Source organism: Colletes latitarsis, chromosome 4 (genome assembly GCF_051014445.1).
Source record: "Colletes latitarsis isolate SP2378_abdomen chromosome 4, iyColLati1, whole genome shotgun sequence".
NCBI classification, from domain to species: Eukaryota; Metazoa; Arthropoda; class Insecta; order Hymenoptera; family Colletidae; genus Colletes; species Colletes latitarsis.
Window position 1 is genome coordinate 38,566,952 of NC_135137.1, and position 16,743 is coordinate 38,583,694.

Sequence of the window (16,743 nt, forward strand, 5' to 3'; positions counted from 1 at the left end):
CTTCCTTAAATATAAACTCTAGGAAACAAACATCGTTACCCCACAAATCTAAACAGAAATTACGTAATAATTTTGCATTGCTCGCTGGATGAATTTTTAGTATGCTCAAATAGGTTTTACAGAATTTTCTATCGCGTTTAAAAAAGTCTTAATAAAATTGTCAATTTCTTGTAATCTCATCGAACCTTCTCTGATTACAAACCTTTCACGATAGGAAGTTTACGATTATCGATTACGCTGTGGATGCAATACTCGACGCTACAACGCGCTGAACAAAATCATACAAACGCGAAATGTATCGAAAGTATCGAAACGAGCCGGATTAACTCGAGCACCATTGAAATTTCATTTCTACCGGGTGAAAACATATTCCCGACGATTGTTCAACGATCCACTCGCAATAAATATCAGACGATCGCATTTGTTTTTCACCGTCGATCGCATTTGTTATTTTTTTCCTTTTTTATTTTTCTTTTTCGAATCGTCGATCGTATTTGTTTTTCACCGTACGATCGTCGAATGACATACGCTGATCGAACAAGTACGCTTAATCGCGTTTCCATTATCCGGCTCCCCGATCCTGCACCCACGGTTTCAATAGGATCTCCGTAATATTTTCGACAATTAATAGCTTTCGATTCGTTTGAAACGTTGCACGCGTGTAATTCAATTCGCTCGAACGCGGCCGGATCCCCGTCCATACCGTAAAAAATATTCCGATAATTTTCCTACTGAAAGAAAACAACACCCTCGAGCTTGTTCACCGTTTGTTCCCGGCGATGTTTTATGCAAAAAAAAAAAAAAATAACGTTTCGTTTAATTTCTGCATTTCGTTCGCTTTTATTAAGTGGCGAAAATTTTTAAACGCAACATTTTACAAGGAATTTCTACAATTACGTAGAGTGTTTCGTGTTAATGGATCAGTTTATGAGAGATGTGTATCGATTATCGTGCTACCATTCAACGCTGTTTTCATCACTTAATTACTGCGTAATATTCGTTGGAGTTTCCTGATCGAAAACTCCCACTATTTTTTAACAAGAACTTTTTCCGTGTAGTATTATCGATGTAACGAGCAATATTAGTTTTCCAAAAGCTCACGAATATTTTTCATGTTCCTGAAGAATTTCGTGGTTCGCTTTATATGCGACTAACCGACCGCTCAATTTCCTCCTAAGGATTTACGTTCCCTTATCGCTATCAACGAAGGCGAAGTCTCCGTCAGAAAGCCTCTGTCCCGAGTAATTAGCGACCACGTCGCTTACGAAACTCCGTGTTATCGCGCGTCAATATTCTCGCGGAAACTTTGTAAACTCCCCGGGTGGAGGCGCGTAAAGAAAGGAGCAATTGTTAGAGAAATAATTTCAAGATGTACAATGCGCCCCGACGAACAACTTCGAACAACGCGAACCCCCGTCAGTTAACAAACTACAATCGCGCGTTTAATCCCTGTAAATTCCGCCAACGATCTTGGATGATTCAGAGAAAATTCGCTCGACCCCTGGCAAATAAATCACGATGTAAAATATAAAATATTTAAGGAACAATAAAACAGCAGATAATCGTAACTCGTCTGGAAAATCTTGTAAACGAAATACAAGAGACTCGACAAACGTGTTGCGTGTCGAAATACGTTCAACCATAAATACTCGCGCTCTATTAAATATAGGTGTAATAAGGCGCGGTAGTTAAAACACGTGTAACCGTGTATTTATATCAGGCGAAACAATATCTCGCGGTTGAAACGCGTACAACCTTAATTGCGCGTACACATGTGATCGCGTCAGAGGGTTTTGCTCGTTGATGGCCACGAACAGCTGGATGGAGGATGACCGCCGCGAAAATAAACCATTCGAGCGTGCTGGCGAGCGCCGTCGCGAATGAAAGTCGACGGTTAATTAATGTCCAGAGCATCGCGAACGAAACTCGAAACAGTCGTCCGCGCGAATAATTGGCTCGCGACGAAGCGATTATCCGGCAGATTGACGGAGAACCGGGCAAATTGCTCGAGCAAATCGCATATAGAGTTATCGTTTCAGTTATTCGGGCCAGAGGGAATCGTAGAATATTATAAACGCCACTCTTCCTACAATGAAAATTTCACAACGGAAATTTAGCCATAGATTTGTCGTTCGTTTTGAAAATAGTGTCCGTCTTCGGTGATTACACGACAGAAACACGAGAGAACGCGATGCCAGAAAGTCGCGCTTAAACGCGCCAAGTTCGCGATTATTTTCCAACGCTTAATTTGGTCGGCGAGTAAACTTTCTAAAGCGCGGCCGGCTTACCTTCTATTTACACGCAAACTGCACACGGAGAGCCCGAGTAATTTTTCCGGTTAGCGGACCGTTGTCTCTTTTTATTTCGATGTCCCTCTGTCGCGCAATTATTCATAAGCCTCTGGACAATGTACCGTTTCAGCGTCTCGCGCGGATATTAATTACGCGGCCGTTAACTTCCGTTCACGGGCGTGCGGATTTCTTTTTCCCTTTTTCGCCGGGGCGGCTTGTTATCTTCATGGTGCAATTAACATCTCGCGCGGGGCATTAATAACTCGCCGCGCTCGCATAAAACGGTCCTCGAATTTTCCGACCGCGGTGATTTCTAACTGTTGCTCGAAAATTGTAAAATATAATCTGCTTATTAAACGTTGGGAAAAGTTAATGAATACCGTGTTCCGCGCGACGCGAGAACACACCGGATCGTTTAACGCGAGACTGTCTACGAAAATGTTGTTCAATGAAAATTACGTGGAAAGAATTTTTAAAACGTTTCCGCGATTTTAAAGATTCTGTACGAACCAGATACGTACGTAATCCGGAGTATGAAGTATCGACAGCTACTGTCAAAAAATTCTATTCGATACGCGTTGTCCGTCGGAATTATTTTGAAAAAAATGTGTCCGTCATTCGCGGCCAATTCGCGTCTTACGTTCGTCCATCTTCCGGGATCGTTACGTCGTCCGCTACGTCGGTCAATTAACGCAACGGTCAGCGTTATTAACGCACGGTTAGAGCCATTGCGGTGGGTCAGGCATTATGAGAATACGTTGGACGCGATAAGTCTTTCGGGCGATTCCGGCCAGGCCACTTCGCCGGGCAATTTAACTCCGTAATAAATGCGAGCTGCGCTTTTTTAGCGGTGCTAAATCTGCGTGAAGTTATTACGATCCACCGAGGGTCGACGCGTTTATGATGGCCACTAGTCCGCTTTTATGCTCGCGCGATAAACTTACCAAGCACCGATTTCTTTCGGGCGCGCCCCTACGCGATGAGATTCGTCACGAACTTTGATACAAAGGTGCGCCCCCGTTCAATTATGTAAACAGAGGAGAAGAATGATTCGATATACGCCCTAATTCGACACTTTTCTTCTCGAGAGATAGTATAAACTAAATAGACACGGTGTAGCCTCGCGATAAAAACGTCGAATATTTATTGGACCTGTTTGTAATTTATTATCGTTTATTATAGTTTCATACAATCATAACTTGCGTGTAACAGGAGATTTTCTAATTATTTACCATCAATATCTTCACAAGTGTCGATTTAAGTAGAAATACCAAGCACTGGTCAGACACGTCGGCCTTGATTTTGTTCGTACTACTTGAATATGAAAATTTCAATTTTCTCGAAATCGAAGCCCGATAGGAAAAAATTTCGTTCTACATTTTCGATTCACTTATGCACGAGGAATCGCTAGAGTGTAACTTTTTAATTTTGTCGCGATGTTTGCATCGCTAGCTTTAATTACAAACACGATAATGAACAAGTAATCTTCGTTCGTTGAGACGAAATTTGTAACCAATTATTAAGTACGACGTGTACTGCGGTAGTTTACGATTCTACAACCGCAGGGTTTGTTATGTAGTTAATGGGTTAAGTGGAAGTTACAGCATCAGCGTTAGTAAGTCGAAGTTAGAAACTATATTGACGTACTACGGGATGGGCTGTCTTTCAAAATGTGCCAAATCCCGCCCATCTCGCTGCTCGCTTGTCGATCTGCGATGTGGCGGGACGTAAGAAAATTGGACCTGGAGGGTTGCACATCTGGCAAAGCCACCGAGTGCAAGCGTGGAGCCGTGGGTTTACGATACGTCAAACGCTATTGGGGAAAAGGCTTTGAGACTTTACAAGTGCACGTGGTCGCCGGGAGCGTCTGAAGTTCGCTGCAACGAAACAGGTTCTGGGACCTCGATCAATTTAATTGTCTTTAACCATTTTGTAGCTAATTTCGACCTACGGGATTCCATGTAAAAAATAACGACTAACTCTTTTTACATTTTCCAATCGTATCAATTTTCGAGTGACATCCTTATCAACTCCGGAGGGAAATAAAGTCGACGTGTCGCGGAAGATCCTTCCACCCTCTTCAAGTTCGTAACTCAGCGCGATGTTATCGAAATTAGCGCCGCGACGAGCCACGAAATCCTCCAATTTTCGCGCGGAGTTGCCCGAACGAACTGAACTTACCAGCCATCCGGTCTGTACGGGCGTACGCCTACACGGCTGTCCCAATGGCTAATTGGTGGCTCTGTTACGCCATATATTTATGGCGGGACAGGCGAACGACCGCCGGAAACAGGACCGAGAGTCGGTTGCACGTATTGGCTCGGCTCGAACTGGTAGAAGTTTTGTTGGTGCCCTATTGATCTGGGATAGACAGAGAAAACACGGAAGAAGGGTTGCAAGCAGAGCGAGAGAGAGATCGCGAAGAGAAAATGGGGGTTAAAAGGCAAGCTACAGCGAACTTACAAATATCCAAATATACTTGGAACGATAGACGATCGATATATTGCGTCCACTAACGGGGGGTTGTAAGGGTTTATTTTCGATACGCGTGCAAAGGGCTCGATTCAAGACGTTCGTCGTTCGACGGAAGCTCCGTGAAACGATTAAAAGTGCTCGCACCTGCTTGCTCTGCGTCGAGTTAAGCTGAGGGGGAGGGAAAAAAGGTTTGCAGCATCTCATTAACTGCTACAAAGGGATGGAACGTTTACCGTGCTGCAAAATTAATTATTCTCTGAAGGCGTATCTATTTGCGCGGTGAGATTGTAGCCAGGCCGAAGATCAAAGAGGCTTTAAGCAGACTCGCGGAAATGTAATTAAAAAAACGAAGCACGAAAATATGAATACATTTATCGAACGTTGTTTAAAAAAGGGAAAAACTGAATCGAGCAAGGTGCCCCCGACAAGATTATTATTAACGTCGATGTTCGTCGTTCTATTTAGTTTCCATATTTCTATTAAATACCTCTGTTTACCGTTTCACGTTCATCGACGGGCAAGCGGCTCGCATTGACAGTGTTAAGCACACACGTGCCCGTTAATTACCTGTTTATTACCCTGATAGCTGCCATTATCTCGGTATTACGGCGGAATTATTGCCGCTGATCCGAGCTTTTTCGTTTCTCGCGTACGCTAAGCTTCGTACTCGGTAAGATAATAATAGAAAACGGGCAATTTCGATGATGGGCAATTTTTAGAGACAATCAAGTTGAAAATAGTAGGAAGACTTTGGACGAACGTTCGAGGACGCACGCACGTTCATTTCACGCGTGAAATTTCTAAGCTAATCGGTCCATTTGTGCCAGAGATATTACGTCGACGGGCTTGAAAAATGGCGGCACGAGAGAAACGGCTTTAAAGTTCCGCGGACAGTGTCAGAATGTATAGAGAGTTCGGCTCGTAGTTTTATAACTTTGCAAATACTTTGAATTTCACCGTAATACTTCGCAATTATCTTTCCAAGACTTTGAACTTTAAGTACGAGAAAAAAGAGGAGCTTCTCGGTACCGACGCAATTACAGTGGAACGTCGATTAACGGAAATATCGATTATAAGAGAACCGTTTCGAGACACTCTTTCGTACACTGATTGCGCAATGATAATTTAAATAACGCTGTACATTGATAGTCGTTCTATCTGTACGATTTCATCGACGCTGGCGGACGTGCGTCGCTTTAGAACGAAAAATCCAAAGTCGGATCTCGTTTAGGCGGTCGAACGAGCCGAATTTCGACGCGGAGAGTGGTTCAAAAATCGCGTGGCTCACTTATTGCTCGGTCGATACGGTATCGCGATTTCATTGCGCAGAGGCAGGCGCAGTATCATGGATTTTTGTCGGGTCTGAGCCATTTTTTTGACAAATTCATCCGACTCCGTCACGGGGAACGCGCGCTGTCACGGTTGACGTATTACTCGTCGCTCGCTATCGAGCAAAGGTTCGTCGTACCGTTTCAAGTGCGGGTTTACCATGCTTCAGACAGGCTTGATCGATCTCAGCGATACGGTGTCACGTCAGTCGCGAAAGGAGCAGTCGAATTACAGTTTCAAATTAGCCGCGTGATTGACACCCGTTTCAAATATTAAAGCCACTCGAAGTAAACACGATCCGACTGGGACGACGCTCGAAACTTCTTTCGATGCACTCGTTCGAAGGGTGATTTTTATCGCTGAATTATCGTACTCGTTACGTGCATCGGGTAGCTCGATTGGGAGGAATCGGATAATTGAAAAGACGAATGTTATTCCGTTATTCGAAATAACATCGAGACTACGACTGTTTCGTGTTTATCAGAAAGAGGTTAGCCCAAAGCAATTTTCTAGCAATCGAATGAAATTCGCGGCCCCTGGTAAACAGTCCGTCGAAATATTTTTCTCTCGATGTTCCAAAACACGCGTGTTTATTAAAAGGAGCCGGTACGCCGTGATTCCCGGCAATATTCTTCGACGGCGGCACTCTGATCGCGTCAATGGTTTGCACGATCACGTTATTGTTGACGGTTACCGTTGAAAACGCGGCTCGAACGTCGCTTTCGGTCGTGAATATATCCCGGGATGGCCAAAGGAAAATACACAGACGGGGGAAAAACACCGAGTCGCCGCGTAGCAATATCGCGAAACGAATATAATTGCGTTCGATGGAAGGGGGTGGTTCTGTCTGGACACGGGGGAAAATACGATATACCTAGAGCGCTATAACGCGAAAACTTTAAGCGAATTTTAAAACAAGTATAATTCATCCGTCGCGTCCGTCCATTATTCGATGTTCCTACTCGCGCTTCAAAATTTTATTCCATTTTTTAAATTGACTTGCTCGAAAACAACACACGGAGAACATTTCTCCCGCATTTAAAATGACCTATTTCAGAGAATGATTAGTTTGGAAGATATTTTAATTTTCACGTGTCACTCTGAAACATTTTTCACGCGTGATGATTCTGTATTTACGCTTCCAGTAGGAAGTCCATGATATTTCATTTTTAAGGATCCCTCGACAGTCCCGATTTGCTTTCTTTTCCACTCGTTGTTGTTTCCGCGTGCTCGAGCACGGTTTGGCCGACATTTAAATTAGCTATTGACACGAGTTCGCGGCGGCCATGCAATCGTTCCCCGATGCGGGCCGGTCTTGATAACTGGATAATTATTCCTATCTCACGTGCTGCCATAATGAACCCGCCGCTGGCCGTGCGTTGCCAGTTTATGTATTTAATAGCACCGATTCCCCGTTGCTCCCTTCGGCAACGATCGCCCCGCAATTGGCCCTGTTTCGATTCGACCAAGCACCGAAAACACGCCAGAGATTTCCAATCGGGACAATTCTCGCCCGCATTTGGCGTGGAGTCAAACGCGTTGGGATTTTTTCGCTTTCGATCCGACGCTTGTTTTGTGGACAGTGTACGATTAATTCCGGTTGTTTAGACGGTCTATTAGCGTGATCGATATTGCACGCGTCCCTGGATGATTCGCAGTACTCGCCCGCAAATAGATCCTTCAAAAATGAAACGACGTTTCGGGTTAAACAATTCGAATTCGTTCGAATGGCAAAACTTTGATATTCCGGAGATTTAGATATAGATTTAGCAGAGCAGAGACATAATGTTAATCGTCGATACAAATTCGTTTCGCGACAATGGCAATCAACGTTTCGCCAATTACTAAGTTTGAGCAGTGAGTTTATTATCAATATTAGCTTATTATCATTCTAATATGTAAATCGGGGAATCGTGCATATCAAGTGTGAACGCGAAACAATTGCGCGATAAACGTAAGTCACTGGAATATCGCGTTTTACACCGTTGCTGGTTATCGTAATAGTTTCTGTTATAATTTAACGGGGACCATACGTAAATAAAATGGATTATCTTCTTTTTTTTTTTAATTCAACGCGCAAGCTGTCCAGTGCATTCGTTATAATTGTTTTTTGCAATGTACACAACCCTTAAAACCATTGGAATTGTTTATCAAATATTTTTCTCGCATCGCAACCAGAGCAGATGATTGCACGATCCGTTTCGAGTGGCTCGTCGTGTTTAAATTTCATTATGTTCCGGGAATCGAGATTCGTAATGCGATATTTCAGCAATTTTTTTTTTTTCTCCATTTTATCGGAATTATTTGTACGCCCACGAGCGAATTAATCGAGCAATACGATATCAATCATTTATTCGATTCTGACGGTGTAACACGGTGTTTACTTGACATGGAATATATTGTTTAAACACATCAGTTTTCACACATTTAATCTCCCGTTCTACAGCGGCCTGGTTTAATTAATTTACATGTTTAGGTAATCGTTAGCGCAGAAATGTAATATTAATGATTACCGTAATGTTGACGCGATCGAGCGAGACTTTCCGGAAACGCGGGCAAATTTCCACGAATTTTTGTGTCGAACGTTTCGACAATACACGAAATTCATTTTCCGCGTTGACAATAGAGGAATATTAATAACATGCGCGGCAAAATGCAGAATTAATCAATTGCGCGTATTTATCGTGTTCAAAGGTCTGACAGGGCAAACTGCGGGAAATGAATCGTCGAACTGGAATATCTGAAAATTTATTTCGCACCTCGAACATCGACGGGAACCTGATTACTAGTGTAAATCGACTCGATCAAACGATATTGACTTCCCAAAAAACAAATATCTCGATTCGCGTCGCGACCGCTGGTATTCTTCCCGTATTTTAAGCATTCGTAACCACGATAACGAATTTAGATCCCAAGAAAATACACCACTCAATAGTTTATCATTATTTTCAGTTTACAAACGACTGTTGCTAGTTTCACGAATTCCATTAAATTGATTTTTTAACCCACGTTAGACCCCCTCGAATCGCCAAAGGCAGAAATCGATTTCCACTCGAGCCAGGCAAAGACACCCTTAAACAGCGACCGAAGGAACTCATCCCTGTGTCGCGGGGGTAACACAGAAGCCCGTAACAAATTCCATGTATACTAAAAGCATCGTCTCTGCCGCAAGCTGTCCACCGTCGTCTCTCTCTCTCTCTCATTTTTTACGACTTCCTGATTGTCTCTGAGCACCCGGTCGCTAAGAACGCAGACTAACAAATTCTATGTATACTAAACTAAACCAGCCTCTTCTTCGACCCCCATGAAATATTCACTCGCGGAAATCTCCGTCAGGTAATCCCATCCACGAGCCGTTTCCGAGTAACGTGCTAATTGCTGACACGATACGCACGGGAATCCAGGTCGACGGTGCCTGGACGGCGTCTTTGTCGTCGTAGTTGTCTTCGCGACGCAAAGTTTGTCGAGCACGGTCGTGGGTATACAGCGGGCCTCGGCCAATCCAGCGGCGTCGACAGAATTTATAGGGTTTAGGCTGCTCAACCTACTTCTCGAACCAGAAAGACAAACGGAGGCTTCCGGCAGCCCTTTGCGCTGGAAAACGAGCCGGACCCCTCGAGCTAAGGGCACCTGTGCATTCCACCCTCTTCTACCCTTGGACGATGTTCCCCAACAAGTGCAAAATGTCTTGCAAATTAGTCGATTTTTGTACACTTGGTAGGCACAATTTGTTCACCCCTCGACGTACGATTTAATTTCAAATAATTCGTCAAACGTATAATATTTAATTTTGCTTACAAGAATTTGTTTTACGAATACCTCGTGAACGTAAACATATGACTTGATAATAAGTACCGGCGTTGGATTATCACAGAGTTTATATATTACGTAAAATACTAATTAACCGATCCTCGACCAGCCCAAAAGCCAGCGCGTCCATCTTTCTTTCCGGACACGGGGCGTTTGTTTTGCGGCCCCAAAGATCGCCCCGAAGGGACTCGTTCCGTCGGATACCTCTGACCCGATTATACGTCGACCATCGTCCCAGAGGGGGTTCCGTTCCTCGTGACTCAAAGCTTCCACCGGGGCGTTTTCCGGGGAGTTATGGTTTCCCAAAGGAACTGCCAATACGATCTTCCCGCTGCACGGATTCGCGAATCGCGATTTTCGCGACGTATCGTTACTCTTAACGCGTCGAACGACTCCCACCAGGCCACCAGTTGTCTCGACACGACTGACATACAGGGTGCTCGGCCACCGCTGGGAAAAATTTTCGAAATTTTCAAAATAAGACGAAAATCAAGAATACTAATTTGTTTGAGGCTTTGTTAAAAAGTTATTATACGAGTAGACCTTACCTCTTCTGGCCCATTTTTCTGGGGCTCTAGAGCTCCCTTGATACGCATTGTTTGAATTTTGAAAAATTAAAATCCTCCAATCCGTTCAAAAGTTATGACGTTTTAAACATACGCTTGAAATTTCAGGGAAACGGATCAGCGATATGGTCAGACATGAGATTTTCGGTAAGGAATTTTTTTCTCGAAAATGCGTAGGATTTCGGGGGTATGTCTATTGACCAAAAATGATTGTAATTGACCCCCGCAGCTAAAAATAATTTTTCCAGAACGATTTGAAAAAATTTTTTTTCGCCGAAATATTTAGTTACCTACTTCTATTTTTTTCTTGAAAGTTCGTAGGTTTTCGGGGGTATGTCTATTGACCAAAACTGATCGTAATTGACCCCCGCAACTAAAAATAATTTTTCCAGAACGATTTGAAAAAATTTTTTTTCGCCGAAATATTTAGGCACCTACTTCAATTTTTTTCTTGAAAGTTCGTAGGTTTTCGAGGGTATATCTATTGACCAAAAATGATCGTAATTGACCCTCGCAACTAAAAATAATTTTTCCAGAACGATTTGAAAAAATTTTTTTTCGCCGAAATATTTAGGCACCTACTTCAATTTTTTTCTTGAAAGTGCGTAGGTTTTCGAGGGTATATCTATTGACCAAAAATGATCGTAATTGACCCCCGCAGCTAAAAATAATTTTTCCAGAACGATTTGAAAAAATTTTTTTTCGCCAAAATATTTAGGCACCTACTCCAATTTTTTTCTTGAAAGTGTGTAGGTTTTCGGGGGTATGTGTAATGACCAAAAATGATCGTAATTGACCCTCGCAACTAAAAATAATTTTTCCAGAACGATTTGAAAAAATTTTTTTTCGCCGAAATATTTAGGCACCTACACCAATTTTTTTCTCGAAAATGCGTAGGATTTCGGGGGTATGTCTATTGACCAAAAATGATCGTAATTGACCCTCGCAACTAAAAGTAATTTTTCCAGAACGATTTGAAAAAATTTTTTTTCGCCGAAATATTTAGGCATCTACACCAATTTTTTTCTCGAAAATGCGTAGGATTTCGGGGGTATGTCTATTGATCAAAAATGATCGTAATTGACCCCCGCAGCTAAAAATAATTTTTCCAGAACGATTTGAAAAAATTTTTTTTCGCCGAAATATTTAGTTACCTACTTCAATTTTTTTCTTGAAAGTTCGTAGGTTTTCGGGGGTATGTCTATTGACCAAAACTGATCGTAATTGACCCTCGCAACTAAAAATAATTTTTCCAGAACGATTTGAAATTTTTTAATACAATTTTGTAATAACTTGATATCCATATTCTTGATTTTCGTCTTATTTTAGCCTCTAGAATCTCCCATTACAATTATGATACGCTTCGTTCGATCGTAAAACTCACCAGATGCTTCAAAGATAATTCGTGAGAATACAAATTATTTTATAAACGCTCCTACGTATGTGCTATAATTGGCATATCCAACAACGCCCCTTTTTGCTAAAAAATGTCAAATTTTCGATAGTACTCGCAGGAGTTTAGACTCGAGAGCGCGATAAGAGGAACAATGGCGATTGCAATTGGAAAAACATACGTTCACGGAGTGTGACGATGTAATAAGATTCCAGACTGGGCCTGCTCCGTCCCATGGCGTTCACTGCCGACACCCGGAAGCTGTAGACCGTAAATGGCTGCAATTTCTCGATGGAGTAGTAGGTGTCATTGTTCGGTGTCATGATCTCCTTCGTTGCGTTCCAGGGTCCATCCTCGCCGATCCTGAAAACAATCGCGTAAACAATTCTCGTAAGTTTCTCATCCAAAGAAAACATTAACCGATTATCAAGCACATTTACAATCGCGTTGCGACGGAAGCGTGTTACGAATTCCGAAATTAATCGGAAGGGGCAACAATGGCTCGTCGATAAGCAGCGGATGGCCGTGTTTAAATGTTAATGGCATCGACGGATCATTGGCGACTCGAATGCCCATACGTCGATCGAACAAGCGCGATTAATTATTTCCTCGACGTCGCGAACAATAGGGTTTTGCGCGTCAAAGTTGGGTAACGAGTGGCCAAAGACGTTCCGTGAAATTTTACCGATTCCACGGGACCCGTTTCGCCCTAATTAATACCGGTTATTAATCGCCAACGCGATCCGTCACGGGAAAGTTCTGGCGCAGCTGCGTTTCAGATAATTGCTGCAGTTTGCGTTCCCTTGATTCAACCTAGCGATCGCGTGTCCGCTCGAATCTTCGATTGGATTATTAAGAAGAAGCTCCCAAATATATTAATTTCAAAGATGACCATTACAGTTTCTTAGAAAACCAAGCCTTTAATATTCGAAGCATTTTTCCGCCAATTAAAATAGAATTCGAAAGGTTGTTCTTTCGAACGATCAGCGAATGGTTCCTTCCATTTCCCGAAACGCGTACGCCATTAAATTCCGGCGCGGCTGGTAGCGTTTTCGTAAAATCAGTGCTCCCATTCGGGGTTTTTAAAAATTTCATAACGAACCGCGTGCTTTTCCTTCTTCGCAGTTTTCCTTTCATTTCTTCCGAAACTCGGTTAGCTGGCCGGAGGCGGTTAAAATTACAGAATTTTTAAGTGCGCGTCGGTTTCGTTTCAGTTCCCGCAAATGTTTCGTTGCCGCTCCTCCGTTTCTCCGGGATATTTCGAAACCGCTACGGAAATTTATTCCCGCGGCTCGTTCGAGCCCCGATACTAAACGAGTGGTTTCAAAGAGACGGAAGGGGGGGGTAGGGAAAGGAAAAGAAAAAAATTGTTTCGTGCACTTCACGATTTTGATACGCTTGTTACGAACGTGATTACGTTCCGTTGTTCGACGGTTCTGTTTCTCCCGGGGCGTGTAATGCGATATATCGTTCCAACTTACCGCGCGCAAAAATGGAAAGCGGAATCGCGTGCGTTTGAGGAGAGAATTGCCCGAGCACCCGTACTCGTTTCACCACGTAATTTCATATTTAACGAATACAGATACGCTCCGCTGCAATTACGCGTCTTTGTTTTCCACGTACGCGAGCACAGCGCATACACGTCGTCGTACAAATAATGACTGTGAAAAAGCAAGAAAAAAAGAATAGCTACGATAAAACTGTCGATTTTTCGAACGTTCCAAAGCAGACGAATCAAAGCCAGGGAATTTCCTAGACAACGGAACTTCTGTAACGAACGAAATCGCCAGCACGTTTTATTTTCGAGGCCTGCAATTTCGCGGGGCTCCTTTCGCGCAACACGAACGCAAAACGGAGTGAAAAATCGAAGGAATGGTCGCGATCACGCGCATCGACGTTGGGCAAATCGTTTCCACGGAGCCTGTGAAACTTCTAATCGGTCCGCGAGTTTGTACGGCCAATTTTCGTTGTTGCTTTCAAGGAAAATAACGGACGCTTTTATTTTGCACGATTCGGACATGTTATTTAAACGACCCGCGGCGGCTAACTGTTTTCGCAGCAGATTTAATAACAACGTGTTCGATTATCTGTTACGTTCGAAACTTGTTTACCGAAGGAATGGCGAACGAGAGGAGAACCAGGATTTTAAGCACCGTGTGTATTTTAATTCCCTCGTTTCTTCCCTATTGTTTCTCCGAGCACGACGGGGTGGGGGTTGTATGAAAAAATAATAATAATACGCTTTCATAGCGCAAACATACGCGACGGTCGTGACGTGAAATACGATTAAAAAAAAAGAAAAACAAAACAAAAGGACAAAAGACTCCCGGTGACTGTTATCTGTCCAATCCTCGAAACGATGAAATTAAATTAAAATTTTGCTGCAACGGAAACATCGATGTTAAATCTCGAAAAAAGCGTCATCGAGGGGAGAGCAAATATTTGTTCGTGACGTTTTCTAAAACGCGAAATCGTGTTGATTGAAATCAATTATCGCGATGGGAGGCCCCGTTCGAATCGCGCGACGAGACCCCCGGTATAATGTAACGTAAAACAATATTCGAGCATAAAAATGATTTTCGACGGTCGCGGTGCTCTCGTTCCCACGGAACCGTGCCAGCAAAAATAAAGCAGATAACTCGTTTCCAATTAACCGTCGCTCGCTCGCAGTTTACCCGGCTCTTCGATTTGCTTATCGTTTGTATAAGCAGATCATTTCAATTTTGGTCACGCTCGGAACACGATCGTTTCGCCGGGCTTTTCCGACGCGCCGCGAAATCGATATCGTTGTTACGCGTGCCTCGAAACTCGCACCATTTTCCACGTCGACTCCGTTCGCGATCCATCCCCGGGATCATTATTAGATCCCCGTTTACCGATCGAACTGTATCGGTTCCGAATCTATTATCGCCCCGTTGTCTAGAACAAGTTGAATTGGAAGGAATTGCTCGGTGTTTTATCCCGTAAAATGTTTTCTGCGTCGTTTCGTTCGGTGCAAATCGCCCCGTTAACGGTGTAACCGCATTTAGACCCGTTCACGGTCGTTTGCCTAGATGCTCGATTGTTTCCAAGAGGTTTAACGATACAAGTCATGTACCGTGCGCTGACATGCTGCAACACTGTTTCGCGAACAGTTTTAGTCACCGGATTTTATGGGTTTCGTGCAATGATTTAAGTATCTTCTCGATCCGTTGGAACACGAGAGGGAACGTTATTTTCTGCCAACATTTTACGTTTAATATTATAATAATACGAGAGAGGTGTACGCTTTAAATATGAAAAATTTATGTATTTTATTTTACTAATTATCACCGTGGTCTTGTACGAAACTGTTGTTTACTTTCGCAGGTGGATATTTCATAAAACACAATTTGGGAAACGCAGTGTTACGCGAAGTAATTAATGAATATTTCAATATAACGGTTAGCGGTTTGTATCGCGGATGGGCGTTATTGTTTGACGAATACTTAAACATTCATAATGGAATAAATTTCATTTGTTGTAATAATTATCTGCAAAGCCGCAGCGTTGAATTATTGCGTAATTCGGCGTTCGCTAATTATAATTAAAAACAGTTTCCGATATCGAGTGTACGAAAGAATTGTTTCGATGTATGTCATTATGATCGTTAATCACGATCTGGCTAGAAATATAAATTTATGGCGGATTAATTTTCCATTATTTAGGGGCCTTTCATTTCTACTTAACTATAATTTCGAAAACCTACACTTCTTCTACACTGTAAAAAATGTTTAAATTAGATTTGCTCAATGAGTGAAATAGACACATACTGAGATTAATAATTCGAGTAAATTACTATTGCAGTAATTATTTTCTATCTACGAACGAACCTCATGCTAATCCTAAACCACAGTAATTCAACGACATAGCTTATACACGGTGATTCATATTTATTACAGCCCTTTTCGTTGCATACAGAGTAACTGTTAATTCCATAGTTATTAAATAAAAAATTTTTTTAGCGTTTCGTTAAATTTGATTCTAGAACACTTGATTTCACGAACTAATTTTTATTGCACACGTCAAGCATGTCATTTCTATCGTTGATCACCTAAATCTTCGTTGAATATTCATTCGCACAAAAATAAAATAAAGTCGTCAGCTCGTATAGGAAGAATTGCGTGGAAAGTAATTTCCCCCAGCAACAGTATGGCACTCGTCGCGTTAATATTAATTTCTCATCTACCAAAAATAACTCGAAGCATGCCAAAGACGTACATCAGCTTCTAAAAATTTAAAACAAAACATAACTTTTCCTAGAATCGTAATATACGATCGATTAAAATAAAAATACGATCTCGTTTCTCTGTACTTCCTTTTATTTTCCATTCGAGGGGGAACCGAAAATATTTCTCGCTCGATAGGCGTGGTTAAAATCGCGGTGTCCGAAAGTTTCTTTTCACTCAGCCGCGATAGGACAACGCGCGAGAGTACATCGCGAGGTCTCGGGGCGAAAAGTTTCACCCTCGAAGGAATAAAGACAGGATCCGAGTGAACGTTGGGAACGTCGTATCAGAAATTTTGATTCACAATGCGGTTCCCATCGTACGGTCGAAATAAATCGTCTCTAACTTTTCGATCAATGGCCGACGCCCGTAAGAAAACTGTCGTCCAAGGAAATAGAGGGCATTCGTCTTCGAGGACGGAGATCCACGCTCCTGGAAACCCTTGACAGCTTTTATCCTCTTCGACCGCGGGGAGAATTAAACGAACAGTTTTAAAACGAAATTAAAAGGGAGTTTAATCTTATTTTAATATCGGTTCGAACGTATCACTTCGACGGAACATATTTAATTTTCGTACCGATCGATTAAGTAATTCGAAAGTGAATGTTTCAAACAAACTCCTTTTGAAGTTT

The 16,743-nt window shown here is 42.5% G+C and overlaps 1 protein-coding gene across 4 annotated transcripts in view; it reads right to left on the minus strand.

The window, feature by feature from the left end:
• LOC143340958 (putative receptor-type tyrosine-protein phosphatase mosPTP-1) overlaps window positions 1-16,743 on the minus strand; it is a 507,138-nt gene that overhangs the window by 42,497 nt on the left and 447,898 nt on the right. For all 4 annotated transcript variants that reach the window (XM_076763412.1, XM_076763411.1, XM_076763410.1 and 1 more), the window contains exon 5: window positions 12,046-12,227. In XM_076763412.1, the coding sequence (XP_076619527.1) occupies window positions 12,046-12,227 (182 nt within the window). The remainder of the gene's footprint in view (window positions 1-12,045; window positions 12,228-16,743) is intronic.